The sequence below is a fragment of the Petaurus breviceps genome, unplaced genomic scaffold (assembly GCF_028583685.1).
Source record: "Petaurus breviceps papuanus isolate PSGF00001 unplaced genomic scaffold, PetGlider_PUasm1.0 90784, whole genome shotgun sequence".
Taxonomy (NCBI): domain Eukaryota; kingdom Metazoa; phylum Chordata; class Mammalia; order Diprotodontia; family Petauridae; genus Petaurus; species Petaurus breviceps.
In genome coordinates, this window is record NW_027187345.1 from 7,901,147 (window position 1) to 7,919,196 (window position 18,050).

Here is an 18,050-nt window from a genome sequence, read left to right on the forward strand (position 1 = left end):
ACAGAAACAGGAATTTGTGTTCTAGCTAAAAGGCAATATGGGTGGTACAGTACAAAAGGCCTTGGGTTTGGAGTCAAAGGTCTGGTCTTCTACTTAACTACCTGTTTGACTTCCAGCAAGTCACTTAAACTCTGGGTCTCCTTTTCCTCCTTTATAATAAAATTGGATGATATCATTAGGGTCTTACCCAGTTTTAACATCTGATTCCCTTTGCTCTTAAACAACATTGGTAGTAGTGACCCCACAAACAGCAATATAGGGCAGAGTTCTAGAATACTGTTTTCTCTTTCCACCATCACCACTACCCTCATTCTGCCCAAACCAATCCTACACCCTTCCCCATTGCTCATTAGTGGCACAGTAATAAGAGGGGGTGGACAGCTAGGTGGCACAATGTGCCAGATCTGGACTATGTTTTCTCCTGTTATATTTCAAATACCATCCACCTAGAAGCCTTTCCTGTTCCCCTTAGCAGCTAATATTATACCTATATAAGAGCATGTTTTCTCTTATTAGAAAGTAAGCCTTCTTTCAATTTGTCTTTGTATTCCCAGTTCATAGCACTAAGCCTGACATAAAAGGCATGAAATAAATGTTTGTTCAGTGATGATTTCTGGAATTTGAAGTTCAAAAAACGCTATTCCCATATGGTCCACTAGGTGTCAGATGTGAACTATCCCTGTGCTTTTAGTAAAAGGAAAAAACTTACCAAGGGATTCATAGCAGTTACATTCCCTTTTTAATTAAGTGGAAGTTGTATGTATAGGGATAGGAACTGGAGAAATGGTTGTACCGGGTAAAAGGGATTCCTCCATGAGGAAATTCAGGCCATCATCTTCTCTACAACTTATAGTCACAGAAAGTTTCCTAGGATACTTCAAGTGACTGGCCCAGGGTCACAAAGGCAGGACTTGAATCCAGACCTTACTAGCTTTGAGGCTATCAATCTAATATGGTATTTCAAAATGTCCCCAATATATTCACATTTCATTTGATAGGAAGATAAATTTTCTGTTTCCAAAATTTGCCTAACTTATAAATAACTTAAAGAAAGATAAATATCAAATTGTACTAACTTTGGATTATAAAGTCAAATAGGAAGTGAGAATCATTTATAAGTTACCATCTTATGTTTATTACATAAAGATGTTTTAATAGTTGTTGGCAACAAAAGAATGATATTTAAAATGTTTAGAAATATGGACTTCCTAAAATTTATTTCAGTTTGTAAGGATAACCAACCACTTAAATACCACCTCTTGTAGGACGTCTTTCCTATTCCCTTCACTTGCTAGAACCTTCTTGTCTGAGATTGCCTTCCATTGATTCTGAATGTATTTTGTATATGTCTATTTAGCAACATGTAATTTCCCTCAGTAGACTGTAAGCTTCTTGAGGACAGGGACTATGTTTGCTTTTCTTCATGTCTTCTCTCTCCCTTGAATGTAGTACAATGTCTAGGATATAGCAAGGACTTAATAAATGCTCACTGATTAAATTCACTTAGGCTCATAGGATCATGGATTTGGAGAAAGATGTGACCTTAGAGGTTTTCTAGACTAAGTGTTCAACATCATTTTATATATGAAGAAACTGAGGACTAAATATGTTCAGTTATGCTTGAGGAAGAATGCCTGGAATACATATACAGTGTAGGAGAAATGTTTAAAAGGGTGCACAAGTTATTACTGGTTTTTGCAACAGAACTCTGTGATTACCTTTAAGAGTTCTATGAATAACTTTGTCTTTTGCAGGAAATACATAAGCCATAGGTGGGGCATGTCAGTAATACTAAGCCACTGTTCAGAGGGATCTTCCAAGGCATGAAATTGAAATGATTAATCACAAGAAAATATAATTATCACTCTCACATGAACCACCTTGAGTTTAATCATATTATAAGGAATTGGAACTCACACTCAAAAGGTACACACTTGTGCACATTCATTTCCTGACTACAAAATGAAGGCTGACAATTGTGAGAAACACACAAACATACATACACACACACACACACACACGGACAAAACTAGTATCCCTTTTTCACAGTACATTGAGGACAAACAGTAGTACTCTCGCAAATAAATAAGAAAATTGGCTTTTTAACATTCAGGAACAAAATTGTATGAACCATGAAGGAGCCCCTGAGATCTGGGGAAACGCTCTGGGGAAAAAAAGGGCCAGTGGCTTCCCCAAACATAGTTCAAACCCCACAACATTGTTCAAAATCTCCCTCAAGAGCTCCCAGTTTCCTTTAGGTTGCTATCCAATTCTCTCTTCATTATTAGCACCCTAACCCACATTAATTTTTCTTTTTTTTGGTGGCTGGGGTGGTGGGGGCCTTCAATTTCATTGGTACAGCAAACTTCCATAGTGAAGATTTCTTCCATTGGTGCATGTCGATAATTCAACCATAGCTTATGTAGTATAGAGAGTCTGCCCTGGGCACTGAGAGTTTAAGTGACTAATACATTACATTGCCTGCATCAGAAGCAGGACCTACCTGAACCTTAGATCATCCTGACTCAAAGCCTGGCTCTATATCTACTAAGTCAAGCTGCCTTTTTCATTTTCTAATATTAGTTCTCTAAACACTTTCTAGTAGCCTTCTTTCTGATCTCAACTAATCCTCCATCCCAAGAAAAGAAAAACTATATGTACCATGTCCCAAAGGAAGAAAAAGTTAAAATAAGTAAATCTTTTCAACATCAATATTGAGTGCTGTTTGTTTTTCACGTGTATGTGGTTTTAAAAAAATTACATCAAACTATTTCTCTAATTTTTTTTTTCAAACCTCAAGTTCACTGAATGGACAAGCCTAATCTAACCCAAGATTCACAGATTGAACCCTCAATAAAAGTAGGCCCAAGAAAGATGCTATCTTCATCTAGAGAAAGAACTGATAAATAAAAGTATGTATAGAATAATTATAGATATATATATATATATACATATTTATTTGTGTGTATATACAAATATACACACACATACACACACCTATTTCTAACTAATGGCAGTCATCTGTGGGTTATGGGAAAGGAAAAAAGAAATTTACACGATAACTTTATTACATATTTAAAAGGAATAGCAAGTTGTACATAATAGGCTTGCAGTTTCATGTGAAATCATCTTTTTTATTATACTATGTTATGGAAATGCTCATTTTATACATAAATTAGAAATGAAATAAATATGAAGAAAGGAGACAATCATCCTGAGTTGTAGTGGTTAAAAAAAAATAAAAGTAGACCCAACGTTCAGGATGACCCTGGGCTTATTAAAAATTGTCTATGCTGAAATCTGTCTACATAGGTTTGATTTCAGGATGGTTCCAGGGTGAGTCAGACTCACCTAGAGCATCCTACACTCTTGGGGTGGGACAAACAAAGCAACATCTGGGAATCTGGATACATTGCTTTTCTTTTTACCTCTTTATGAATTCCCATCTGTTCTCTGGGTGTGTACCTATATTCATAACTCCACTAAATCTGACTATAAGTTCCATTACAACTTATCAGCCATAGAAAACTAATTCAACTAGTTTCTCCCTTGACAAGTTTCTCTCTCTTCAGTTTTGACTCACTAGTCAGTCTTGTCTTTTAAACAAGAATTTTCCTGATATTGTGATAAAACATTTTTTTCTATTTCTTTTTGTGTTTTTCATTCGAATTGTTTTTGCAGAAAATATATTTTGATATTGGCTATTTTATTACTGACTAAATGTTTAAATGACAACTTTTATGATCCACTATTCAAAGCAACTTTGGGCATGGCATTCTGAGGACTTTTTGAAAATCTTCACAAATGCACTGTGTTCAACAGGCAACATTTCCATGAAGCAGACATTATTCACATCTATAACATGGTCACTTAAGTCACTGAAAGGTTCTGTGACCTCTCTCAATCTATCACACACTACTGCCACAAAAAATTCAGGTCTCATGCCCCTGAATCCATTTTTCTGCCTCCCCATACATCCCCTCTTTCAATGTTTCTTTAATTTCGAGTAGAAAATTTCTTCTAGTCAGGCTGCATGCATTTCTAGGGTTTGGAAAGTTTTAAGTTACACTTTTTACCTTAGCTGGAATTTTAGCAGCATGGTTTTCTAGGATAAGTCTTTTCAAGTGTAGAATCCAGAGTCGCTTATCTTGTTGGGATTTAGCCTGTCAGGAGCAGAATGGAACAGTAAGATAACTCACATCTGTAAATCCAGAGGATGCTAAGACCAATGGTTATGACTCTGAAAAACGTTTTTCTGTCAGGCAACATAGGAAGCAGATCAGATGTTTCACAGGAGCCATGGAATATAAAGCTTCTCAAGCCACAAGAATTACTCTGAGAAAAAAAAATAGAGAATTTTTTTTTACCTGCACTGTGTGTTGAAGCTTGGGATTCTTATAATGGAAGACACTAAAACTAAGCGGTTCCTTGGGAATCATTTCCACAAGCATGAGGTTGCCACACTACAACAGAGAGAATATGAAAAGCCAGTAAGACACTTTTGGAAGGGAATGAAGACACATAAATTGCTTCAATCTCCATAGCATTCCCAACACCCAGACATACCAGTATGTGAGCTTTGTAGGTAAAGGTTTCTTCTCTTTTCTTTGTGATCAGAAGCAGTTTGTCAAAGAGGAACAATGTTCGCTCATTTTTAGCCCGCTGGAGACGGAATGTTCCTTCCAACACTAGTTCCCCATAGCTATTTAGGTCTGGCCCCTTCCAGTTAGTCAGCAAACTCTGTATCTCCTGGAAGAAAAAAAATTTAGATATTTATACCATATTATTAAATAGGAGGAAGAAATTTAATGAATTAACACCAAGCAATTAACAATAATTAATTAATTAACAATTAATTAAATGAACACTTCTAGTATTTGGTGGCATGATAGGTGAAGCTTAATAATACATCTGCTAGTTCAGGACATCACACAGAGGATTAGTTTTCACTTAAGGCTTAATAAAAATGAAGTACATAAGGGGCCGCCAGGTGGCTCAGCGAGTAAGAGCACTGGCTCCAGTGTCGGGATGACTTGGGGATCAAATCCAGGCTCAGATACTTAGCACCAGACCCAGAAATATTTGGCCGTGTAACCTTGAGCAAGTTACTGAACCCCGATTGCTTTAAAAAAAATGAAGTACATTGAATGGTTATCTAACTGCTAGTACATAATGGGTCACCCCCCCCCCCAATCCAGTAGAGCTAAGATTTACTCTCATATTTTTCAAAGAATACATAAAGGTAGTACAAGTGAACTATCAGTGAAAAAAAATTACTCTCCTCCCTTCTTGAACTTTTTTCCCTTTCCACATAAATGTCCTAGAGCTATTGATTTGAAAAACTTTCACTGAAAATTCAATTCTTTATATTGTACATTGAACTTAAAATTAAAGGAGACAAAGAAATGATGTATGGAAATTTTCTTAAACCCTCCCCCCCCCCAAATAATGATGAAGATAAAGGTAAACCAATGATGTGACTTGTTACCAGAGATTCCTGTGAGGAATGCTGGGAGGTAAGAAGCAAGATTTAATACTTCCTTAACATTTAGCTAGGAGAATGCATACTATAACAATGATAACAAAACCAATTCCCAGGAAAATTCAATAAAACAAGATTTTGTGAACTCACCTGTAGCCTGATAGCATGCTCATGCTTCCTCTTCATGTCATTAATGTGCCAGGCTACTCTCTGCATTGTGTCTATGGCCTCAAGCACCACATCATAGCCATCAGTCTCCTTGTCCAGGTGGTTTTCTATTTCCTAATGAAGTCAGCAAAGAACCATCTATTTTTGAAACATTTCTTCCACATATCCTGTTACACTGAGAAGATACCTATGTTATTTTGAGGGGCCTCAGCTTCTCATCTGTAAAATAAGGAATCCATACTACATGACCTCTAACATCTTTTCCAGCATTAGACTTTTATAACTTAGTTATAACTTTATAACTTATTTCATACCACCACTGCATCTCAGCACTAGAATACTGCAATTTCACTGATAAGAAAAAGCAAGAAAAACCAAAAGGGGAGCATAGGGTATTTCCAATATTTTGAATTCCAGGGCTGGAGTGATCTTCCAGGATGAAAGGTATTTGGGGCATGGTAGAGAAATACAGCACTTCATTATTTCCTACTCTCAGATTAGTGTAAGCCAGATAGCAAGTATACAGTTAGAAAGGGTAATTTTGCTTCATTTATCATTATTATTATATTAAGAAATGATCCAGGGTGTCCCTAAAGTCTGGACACATAGGAAATCTCATTATGCAAATTTTCAAGAAACTAAATGAATGAAATTTTCAAGATTTTATTTAATTAGAATAAATTTTAGCCATGACAATTTCATATGTAATAAAAGCTTTCATTAGCTATTGGGACTATTTTCCATATTAATTAAATTAAGCTAATTTAATTAATTAATGAGATTTCCTATGTGTCTCCTATGTCTTCCTATGAAATCTCATTTATGCTAGCTAAATAAAATGCTGTTGAAAATTTCATTCATTTCATTTTTTTTTTAAGCAATCAGGGTTAAGTAACTTGCTCAAGGTTACACGGCCAGTTATTTCTGGGTATGGTGCTAAGTACCTGAACCTGGATTTGATCCTCAGATTGTCCCAACACTGAAGACGGTGCTCTTACTCACTGAGCCACCTGGCCACCCCTAAGCAATTGGGGTTAAGTAACTTGCTCAAGGTTACAGGCCAGGTGTTTCTGGGTGGGTGCTAAGTGTCTGAACCCAGATTCGATCCCCAGGTCATCCCGACACTGGAGCCGGTGCCGTTACTTGCTGTGCTACCTGGCCGCCCCTCGAAGTGCTACCTGGCCACCCCTCATTTCACTTCTTGAAAATATGCATAGCTAATGAGATTTCCTTTGTGTCCAGACTTTAGGAACACCCTGTATTTCAGAACAGATAATGTAGCAAGCAGATTCCTTCTAAGGAGAATATATATTTTCAGTTTCATGTGCAATCATTGCACATTACAAGGGGATTCCTGGTATTCCCAATGTGGCTTCATTATTTTGCTTCAAGTACTATGGATTTATGAGAGGACATACAGAAATCCAATCATAATACAACAACATATATGACTTAGAGAAAAATAATTTACTTTTAGATTTAGCTACTATTTTAATATCACCCCTGCTACTGATCTTTCCTCTCCAATCTCCTCACAACTGATCAAAGGACTTTTCTATATATTAAGTTCACTAAGATGTTTAAAAGATATATTCCACTGGACAAGTCTGCTTTAGATGCTACATTAATCAGGCAGGTAACACTACTGACTGGAAGGTCATAGTGAGAGAGGGAGCTGTTCAACATCGCAGTGCTAGTCTTGAGTGATGCCATGGTGGGATTGCTGTTACAATATGATATTTTCAAGACTTGTTTAGATGATGCAATAGCCAGTAAGTTTATAGCTGTCAACAGCCCTGCAGGACTACTAATTCTGAAATTAAGAATACTTGATAATGTGATTTGAAAGGCAAAGAAGTCTCAAAAGATGAACTGTCAGGGCAAGCACACCCAGCTAAGTATTTCCAGGTGAACTATCTGTCCTATGATATAACTGGCCCCAAGCTGTAATTATAAAGTTTTAAAACCACAATCTGGCTTAAACCAATATAAGGTGAACTTAAAATCAATCCATTTAGAAGCTCCAAAATAATTTTCAAAGAAAAAATAGTAAATTAGGGTCACTTTGTCAATAAAATTAGCTTGGGAGGAAAATTAGCCAAAATTTAAAAAAATGTGGATTCTTAGGTAGCATAGCTTTGACCTTCCTATCAAAGGAACAAAGGAATTACAACTTACAACTTAATGATTTTATAAAGTATTGTTATGATCCTTCTATATAAAGCCTTTCCTTTGCTCCCAGTTGCTAGTGCCATCCCTCTCTAGGCTTTACCTACCTTCCTTCCTTCCTTCCTTCCTTCCTTCCTTCCTTCCTTCCTTCCTTCCCTCCTTCCTTCCTTCCTTCCTTCCTCCCTCCCTTCCTCCCTCCCTCCCTTCCTTCCTTCCTTCCTTCCTCCCTCCCTCCCTCCCTCCCTCCCTTCCTCCCTCCCTTCCTTCCTCCCTCCCTTTTTTCCTTCCTTTCCTTGCCTTTTCTATTTTACTATTTATGTACATTCAATGTTAAGCTTCTGGAGAGGAAGGAATATTTAATTTTTGTTTTTGTATCCCTAGCACTTAGCACAGTGAATGAGAGTCAGTCAATCAACAAACTATAAACTAAATACCCACTCTGTGCCAAGCATTGTGCTAAGTGCCAGGGATATAAAGAAACATTAAAAAACAAACCTGTTCTCAATGAGGTCACAGTGTAATGGGTAGACAACATGCAAACAACTCTGTACAAGCAAGGTACATATTATATAGAGATATATTTAATCTATCAAAATATATCATAATAGTATTATAGAATAATCTATTATTTTAAAATATATTACTAATTAGCTAATGTTAAATATATTATCAATATATTACTATATAATATGTCTATATATTATATAGAGATATTAAAATGTAGATTTTGATACACACATTATATATATATACATATATATGGAGGGGGGAGGGAGGCAAAGAGAGAGAGAGAGACAGACTGACAGACACAGGATAAAGTGGGGATAATCTGAGAGGGAAGGTAAAATCATGAAGGGAACTGGGAAAGGCTTCCTATAGAAGGTAGGGTTTTAGCTGAGACTTAAAGAAGTAAGGGGAGCAAAGAAATGGAGATGAAGAGGGGGAGAATTTAAAATGTGGCAGACAGCCAACAAAAATGTCAGTAGTTGGCACATAGTAGGTACTCAGTCAATACTTGCCAATTAAGTTCAAATCCACTCTAACTAGAACAGTCCAAATTTCCTCATCTATAAAGTAAAGGGGTTAGATTAAGTGACTCTAAGATAATTCTCTATTGTAGGATATTTTATCCTAGAGACATTTGCAATTCATCACAACCTAGCTCTATCACATTCATTTCAGCTTTATCATACATTACATCCTTCTTGTCCATGTACTCCACAATTCAACCATATTAGCTTTCTGACTGTTTTTCCACTTGTGATAATACTATCTCCTAAATCCATTCCTTGGAATTGGTTATATCCCATGCCTAAAATGTTCTCCCTCCCACCTACCTTTGCCTCTTGAGGACCCTGGTTTCTTTCAAGACTCAGTTCAAGTGCTGTATTCTGTGTGAGTCAGGACCCCCCAGCTATTAATGCCTTCTCTGTCCTCTTCTAAGTTTAACTTGTGTCTACTTCATTTGTATTTTGTATCTACTTCATTTGTGTTGTGTATCTGTGTACACACACACACACACACACACATTCTGCTTTTCCTATATGTTCCTTAAGGGTAAGGAACTCTTGTTCCATTTCTGTCTTTGTATCCTCCAGTGACCAGCAGAATTCTTGGCAGACAAATACTTGTTGATTAATTGATTTTTCCATTTCCAAAAATATTGCACACAAAAAACTACTTGCCTTAGGCCTGATTGCTTTGACTATTAGAATATAATGAGAGAAAGGATTATGAAGCAGTATCTCAATTTAAATGATCTTGTATCTACAAAGCTATCTAAAACAGTGTAATAAGTATTGAGAAATAAAACAGGGAAATTTATTTAAGCATAACAGAACAAAACTTAATGAGTTGTTCCCTACTCATCCTGTTTCCATTTTTCTCCTTGTTGGTTACTACCACATCTAATCAAACCCAGGAAAAATAAATAGCTCTCTTTCCCAAACCACCCACTAAATCTGGCACTTAGGAAACAATTGCTTTCTTTTAGATTATAACTTCCTATACAATGCAGAAGCCACCCAGCAAGATCATGCTGTAGGGTGTGCCTGGTAACCAATGACATTTTAAAAAAATGTCAAGGGTCCCAGAGAAGCATTGGTAGTCTGCCAGGTGATTCTCCCAAGCAAGAGATGAATTACAGAACCAAAAACCATTTCATTCCTTGGACATATCAACAACACTGCAAGCTCAGTATCAATACGTCTAAAATTTCTTAATTAAAATGTATTAGTCAGCTGTAAAGTATGGACAAGGAAAACATTTCCACATGTTCTCAGCTTTTTTGTGATCTATATTACCAGTTCAAGATGAAAAAAAAATAAAAAAAACTCTTAAACTCAACCCCTGCATATTAAAAATGCACTCAAGTACATTAGGCATAAAGAATTGTAAAATTTGAAGATGCTTACATGTAAAAGCAGATGATACTTGAGGATCCGCTGAACAGGCTTCAAGAGGTATGATCCTAAAGGCAGTGAGTGATGGAGAGTTTCCTGACGTTCTCTGAAGAACTTGGCTACCATTTTGTTCCTCATGCATTCTGTTAGCACAGCTACTGATCTGCAAATAAAACCCGCAATGCACAATGCAGACTCGTCAATAACTGACTTATACTTATTAAATACTTATTAAAAATACAATACTTATTAAATCATTTAAGTATGTCATATGAAGAAGATGATCATTTGTGAGTCTGTGATGAGACAGACATTCTACATCATGGTACCTGGATTTAAAAGAACAGTTAAACTAACTGATCAGTTAACTAGATGATGTTATCGGCCGAAATATGTGGCATCTCACAAATTAACTAAGACAAGAATCACAGGCTTTGCTACAACAAAAGGAAATGCTTCCATCAATGTCAAATTATACAATTAAGTAGTGGCATAAGGGGCTTTTTCCTATCTCTCTATGTGTTGCAACATTGACCTTCAGTGCCTTTTTCAGTTCTGTCAATCTATTTTCATGACCACCTTCAAAATCTTGCTCAACACTCACCCTTAATAACTGTACCTTGACTGGTTGTTTTCTTCACATTTTTAAAGCATTTATATACTATTTGAGCTATGTTAATTTGCACTTGTCATACTGCTCTGGGGAGATACTTGTTTCATAGAATCATAGATACAGAGCTGGAAGTGACCTTAGAAGTCCCAGTATTCAGCTCCCTCATCTGTAAAACAAAGGGGTTTTTGTTTTACGAAGACCTCCTAGGTCCCTCCTAGCTCTAAATCTGTGGTACTATGAGAGAAGATGCTGTTTTTAGGTAGGGTCTATATCCATTCCATTTCCTTTGTATCCTTTTCATGCTTCAGCTAAGTGCTCTTCACAGAACAGGTTCTCAAATGTTATTAATTGGCTGTTGGTTTGGGTTTTTTCCAACCTCGAAACATTAGGTATATAACAAAACAAAAGAAAGTCTTTGTGGGTAGAAAAATCTCTAAACATAGCCACTCTATTTTTAAAAAGAAAATTTTCACTACTAATAAGGTCACTTAAAAATATAACTTCACCACAGATAATTACTATGTTCTAAGGAATAACAGCAGTTATAATTTATAAATGATAACAAGAAAGCAAATACAGGTACAAAAGCCAAGAGAAAGATCACCAGCTACCCCCAATAGGCAAACCCACTGACTCCAACCTTCACTATCTTGTCCGAGGAATGCAGTTATAGAAGCAGATATTGGCACCAAATTTAGGAGAAGAGCTGAGAGCCCAACAAGTTACTTCCAAAGCATGTGTTATGATCATATGAGATTCCTTTATAGAAGAAATCAGAGATAAATTTGTTTAGTGTTGCTTTCATTATCAGTATTGAGAGAGACATAAAATGAGAAGGAATATGTCCACCAGGGTCCTGAAGGATGGTGTGTGGGGTGTCCTAATAGAAGAGGAATTCCACTGATCCTCTGGAATGCTTCTATTTAAGGATGCCACTGTATAGATTTAATCCTCAGAATACTATCAAGCCCCCTCAATGGGATCCATAGCAACCTGTGGTGGGAGTGATATCTTAACAACTCATTCCCTTAAAGTTAGGTTAGTTTTTCCTTAATATATTGAAAATATCCTCGAGATTTATTTTGACCAGTGGCCCAAAGATTAAGGCTGTTGAAATTGCTAGTTGACAGTTTCTTTTTTTTTTTTTCTTTTTTTTTTTTTTTGAGCAATCGGGGTTAAGTAACTTGCTCAAGGTTACACGGCCAGGTGTTTCTGGGTGGGTGCTAAGTATCTGAGCCCAGGATTCGATCTCCAGGTCTTCTCAACACTGGAGCCGGTGCTCTTACTTGCTGTGCTACCTGGCCGCCCCTAGTTGACAGTTTCAAGTAGTTACAGGTGCTCTGATGCTTGGCTGGTGGACCACAATGGTCAATTCCAAGGCAGGAGAACTTCACTCAGCTGAATTAACTCAGGGGATTTTCAATGCATATCCTTGTTGAATATCTTTCTCTTCCTATGGATAGTGTCTCCTTTTGTTAATTATTGAATGAACTGTATCTTATTTTTCATCCAAAATGGAAGATAAACTACCAGAGGACTGGCTTGAGTCAGGCCTGGTCTAGGAACACTACCCAAAAATATTGGCTCAAGAGTTTATATAGGAAAAAGCAAATAAATGAAGAATGCCTTTTGCCTAGTTAATCTATTAGCACAGTGTAATGGGAATGTACATTTTTAAGATCTTCCCTGCCCCTAGGCTAAAGTGCACCTGGAGCCTGGGGTGGGAGGCTTGTTTTTCAGTAGATACTTTTTGATTGGCCAGTGGGTCCAGAAGGTTGTTACATTCTCTGAGCCAGGAGAAGGCTATATAAGCCCTGATGTGAGGCTTTGTTTTGGGGGCTCACTTTGAGAAGTGTTCTGTGATTTGATTATATGAGACTCTGGGAAGCCGTGGTTGAGAGCCGCCCCCCCCCCCTCCGGCTTTGAAAAACTCAGATGTTGATTTGGTATGGATGTAATGGTTGGACAGTTTGGAAACTGTCTACTTGATCTGTTTCTCTGTCTTGATAATTCTGTCTGTATACTCTGAAGTTCGAGGTGCTGACCTTTTTCCCCTGAACTAGGTAAACGATACATATTTGACTGATTAAAGTAAGCTTGTTAACCCATTTTGAGTTGCTTTCCTTTATCAAAGCAGGTCCAAGAACCTGTGTTGGCAGCCACCCTGAGGACGCTTGGGGTGCTTGCTGCTACACACAGTTATATTGGACAAACATTACAAATGGACAATAAATTAGGCCCATAACTGAATAGGAGAGGACAAGAAGCTTTGGGGAAATTATGCAAAGATTTTTTATAATATCAAGCTGCTCTCTTTTTATCTTTAGCACCAATATTACTATGGTGCAAAGAGAATGAAATATAGTAGAAAGATGGTTGACTTTGGATTTGGGAAGATCTGGGTTCGGGTCCTGCCAACACATACTGGCTGTGTGGCTATCAGTAAGTTACTTAACCTTTCAGTGTCACAGGCAACAAATTATACAAGACTAAAAGGTATTACTGATCTATACTGGTGAAAGAAATTTCTATGCTATGAATTCCCTACACTTATGAAATCACAGGTGCACACACACTCATCTCATGCATTTCAACATATTCTTTGCAGTAATGCAACACAATTACAAGTCATAGAATATCATGTCTTACAAATAATCTAAATTTTAAGTTACACAAAGGGAGATGGAAAAATGCATGAGGCATAAATAGGTTGCCATGTATTATTAGTGTAAAGAAGAGGCATAAAAGATATCAAGGAAATATGTAATCAACAAAGGAAATGGGTAAGAGAAAGAGACAAACAAAACAGCTTGAAATCTGCAATGGAAAAGAATCTGAACGAAAGATTAAGTAGATTCTTCATGGATGAATTATTGGAAGATATGGTCAAAAATTACACAAGTCTTAGAGTGGTTGCAAAATGCACCACTTGGGGGCACACTCTGCTTTTTAAATATACTCTGGGAGAGAGTACTCAGCTTCTCTAGCTTACTTCAAAGCTCAGGTCATATACTCTCTTCCCTTAGTGCTCTCTCCTCCTCAAATTATCATCTATCTATTTATCTACTTATACAACGTATTACTAGAATAGAATGTAAACTCTCTGAGGCCAGGGCCTGTTTTTGTTGATGTTCTGTTTATGAATTCATAGTTCCATGAATAAAGAAGTTGCTTAATAAATGGCTGTTAGCTATGTTACCTTCATGGATGTTGATAACAGATCCATCAAAGTATCCTTATACTCTAAAGAGTTGTATAGTTCAATAATTATTAAAAACCAATTTTGAAAAATTTTTAAGCAAGTCACAAATTAATTTGGGTTCATAGAATATTATCATTCCATAAGATTCTGCTATCTTGAAGACTGATTTAGAAATTAGAAGTAATTGATACAACAGAAGGAGAACTTACTGATTTAGTTTTGGGAAATAGTGTTGTTTGTTTGTTTTTAAAGTATCAGTCCATTAACAGGTGATTTTTTTCATGCATTTTTAACCTCTTTCCCCTTCTGGGTTTTTACTCATTCTTTTAAGCCCATATCAAATGCCATTCTCTACAGGAAGTCTTACTCGTGCCCCTTTTCCTTCAGGTAAAGAGGACAAATCTTATTTGTAAATGCAAATTTTCCTTGCATCTCAGATATCTACCTTGGATAATTGGTGCAATACTGTGTATAAATGTGAAAATCTTCACTCTGCAAAAGAAAGAAAGAGTTAAGATTTAAGTAATCAAAGACCAAAGTAATGAAGAAACAACAAAGGATATATTTCAAGTTTTATATAAGGTAGTCAAAAATTTCAATGGGTAGCTAGGCAGAGGAGCGGAGAGAGTATCCACTGGCCCAGGGGTTAGAAAGACCCGAGTACAAATGTGGCCTCAGACACTTACTAGCTGTGTGACACTGGGCAAGTCACTTAACTTTGTTTGCCTCAGTTTCCTCATCTGTAAAATGAGCTGGAGAAAGAAATGGCAAACCACTCCAGTATCTTTGCCAAGAAAACCCCAAATGGGGTCACGAAGACACAACTTAAACAAAGAAACAACAACAAATTTCAAGAAAAAAAAAGCATCTCACATTCATTCTCTTTAATTAGTTTAAAGGATGACAACTCTTTTTCAATAGTCACTCAGTGTCTTTTCTTGACAATTTCTTGACAATTCCTTAAACAAATCAACTTGATTCTGCCTTAAACAGTGATGCTGTAGCTAAGAAACAGCATAAAAGGCGTAGTAGGGCCCTGCTCTTTGGAAGGAATGGGACATGGTTTCTCCTTTTGATAGAAAACACCATGAGAAAACAGATCTTGGCAATCTAGTGGATTAAGTTATGAAAAAAAATTTAAATGGAATTCCAAAAAGAAAAAGAATTACAATTTTTGTGTTATATAAAAAACATCCAGACCACGCAAGGCTCTTTCGCTTTCTGACTGTACAGTTTCATCAACCAATTTCACACATAAAACAAAATTTAAATAATGGGCTCCTTAATGACAGGGGCTAAATTTGCCTTTCTTTGCACCCCAGAACTGGGTGCAAATAACAAAATAACAACATTATTGACTGATTGAACTCTCAGAGCCAATATTATACCTGGGATGAACTATTCAATGTCAATATTTAGAGCTACGTTTTAATCTTTTATGGTTTAAAAAAGTCTTTTTCTGTACAAATAATTTATGATTGATTTATCATAGCTATGCCATTTTCCAAAGAGGGAGTAACACATTATTCTGTCAATGGGTTCCTCCAATACACTTGGTTCCATAAAAGTCTCTGGTTTAGCATCACTTAACTTAATCTCGCACACTTGGAATAATTTTGCTACTGGCAATATTTTTCATGGATGTTTAGAGGTGCCCAAACACCATTCAGATGAAGAGTTTTGAATTACAATCTATTATGGGACATTCCTGGAAGAATAGTTACAGCCCTGGAATGCACACCAAACTTAGAACCATAACAAACTTTAATTTGCATATAAAATCATTAATAACAGTAATCAGCCTCCTGAAGGCAAGACTACAACGAAATGGATTAAGATTACAAAAATGATACAGTTCATCATCTATAATTATAAATTATATGTAAACTATAAATTATAAACATGTATACAGGGGAGCTAGTATCAGAGCAGGAAGGAACCTAAAAGTGATTGAGTCCAAACTCTTCATTTTACAGATGAAATTGAGCCCAGGTCACAGAGTCAGCTATTTATAGTAGGATTCAAACTCAGTTCTTCCTGACTCTAAGTCCAGTACTCGATCCATTATGCCACCATACAAATACAATAACAGTGTTGTGTTCAGTCATTTCACTTGTGTCTGACTCTTCATGACCCCATTTTGGGGGTTTTCTTGATTTACCATTTCCTTCTTCTCCAGCTCATTTTACAGATGAGGAAACTGAGGCAAGTCAGGTAAGTGACTTGCCCAGGGTCACGCAGCTTGTAAGTATCTGATACTGGATTTGAATTCAGGTCTTACTGACACTAGGCCTGGCACTCGATTCACTGTGCCACCTAGTTGCAGGCATAATAGCTTTACATTAATCCAGACGAATATTCAAGTCCAGAATTTAATACATATTTAATTAAACCTGACATAGCAAAGCTCATTTATAAATGTTACAATTTAGAGGTTATTATTAAACTTTTCAACAATTTAAGTTCATTAGCATATAATTCATTTACCAAAAAAATTTATGAACAATTTTTCAGAAACATACTTGAAAGTATTCTATAATAAGTTAAGCAAGGATGATGCTTACTTTTATAATTTTCGAATTGAGCTAAACTACAAAGGCCCTTGAGAGTTAACACACTGACTTAAATTTTGGAGGGCAAGTTTTTAATGTAGTAGGATGGAATATGGGCTAGGGGGGAATGGGAGAGTGTGATGGCACATGATGTGGAATATGATGTCCTAAACGTACTGAGATAACCAGGTTCTTCAGTAAAGAATTTCCATTTCCATCACTAGTCCAACAATTCTACTATGAGAGTTTCCTTCTCCTCTTTCAAGGAACAGGTAAGGAACAGTTATATTATTGTTTGGTAGAAAAAGTTTCATTTAACCTTAAAGATCCTTACTCTACCCCCCAAACAAAAAAGGTCAAATGAATCCCTGTGTCGGCATCAGTGATTCACATGAAAAGTGGGAACCTGCTTAACATCTTTCATTAATGGCCTGCTCAATTTAAAGTAATCTTCTACGCCTCCCCCTGGTTAAACAGCTGGTTTGACTTCAGAAAACCTAACAGCTTCTAAATTTCAGGGTGCTGAGTGAAAAGTGTTCTATGCCAGAACCAAACTCCCTCAGCACCTTACTTACATGTAAATGTGTGGAGTGCTTAAGTAAGCCTTCTAATTAAACCTGGCAACATTACAATGAAGATGGAGGCTTGGGAAATGCCAGTGGGGGATATAAACAAACTTTTATGTGAATAATTAAGCTAGGGCTAAGCTTATGTTCCCACCCCTTTAATCATTGCCCCTGATTATAGTTACCATTAAAAGCTAAATGTTTCCGAACTCTTCTGTGTAGCTGATGGGTCTGTAGCTCCTTGAACATATACCTTCTTTGATGGATAAGGGCATCTCTTTTGACCTGTTTCTCTCTGTCCTCTTTTTATGCCCTTACCCTTCAGATTTTATAATGACTAATTATGACATGTAGGTAAATTGTGAAAAGAATAATGAATGTATGTTGTAGTTACCTTTTGCTTTACACATAGAGCAACAATCACTTTTTAAAAACTGCAATAAAATACAGGGTGGTGTGTTTGGATTAAAAACCACTCTCACATTTCATAGTCCTTGGATGGTGGCTATGGAGCAGGTTTCCCCACTTAGATACGATTATATTTAGCCTATCTGCATGACATTGGTCAATTTGAGAAGGAACAGGGTTAGAAGCTATGTTATTATTGGATTTGAGGCTATAAATAAAATGCCAGCCTTTTGTAGGGTTCAGAGCTACTCTTAGTGGCCTTTGCTAAGAACCTGAGTATATTTGAAATCACAACAGCACAAATGATGTAATACCCTATTTTAAAATTTTTATTTTTAATTTATGGAATAAAATAAGCATTTCCCCAACACAGCATAATAAAAAGATGAGTGCATATGAAACTGCAAACCTACTATGCACAGTTTGTTATTCCTTTCACATATTCAAGAAAATTATAATGTAAATTTCTTTTTTTCCTTCCTCCTTCC

General features: G+C 36.5%; 1 protein-coding gene across 6 annotated transcripts in view; it reads right to left on the bottom strand.

Annotated features, from left to right (window-relative positions):
- Positions 1 to 18,050, bottom strand: part of PLEKHG1 (pleckstrin homology and RhoGEF domain containing G1) — a 280,152-nt gene that overhangs the window by 27,041 nt on the left and 235,061 nt on the right. For all 6 annotated transcript variants that reach the window (XM_069069687.1, XM_069069688.1, XM_069069689.1 and 3 more), the window contains 6 exons: positions 14,482 to 14,528; positions 10,234 to 10,384; positions 5,633 to 5,764; positions 4,567 to 4,749; positions 4,368 to 4,463; positions 4,077 to 4,163 (listed from right to left, as the gene is read on the bottom strand). In XM_069069687.1, coding sequence (XP_068925788.1) covers positions 4,077 to 4,163; positions 4,368 to 4,463; positions 4,567 to 4,749; positions 5,633 to 5,764; positions 10,234 to 10,384; positions 14,482 to 14,528 — 696 coding nt within the window. The remainder of the gene's footprint in view (positions 1 to 4,076; positions 4,164 to 4,367; positions 4,464 to 4,566; positions 4,750 to 5,632; positions 5,765 to 10,233; positions 10,385 to 14,481; positions 14,529 to 18,050) is intronic.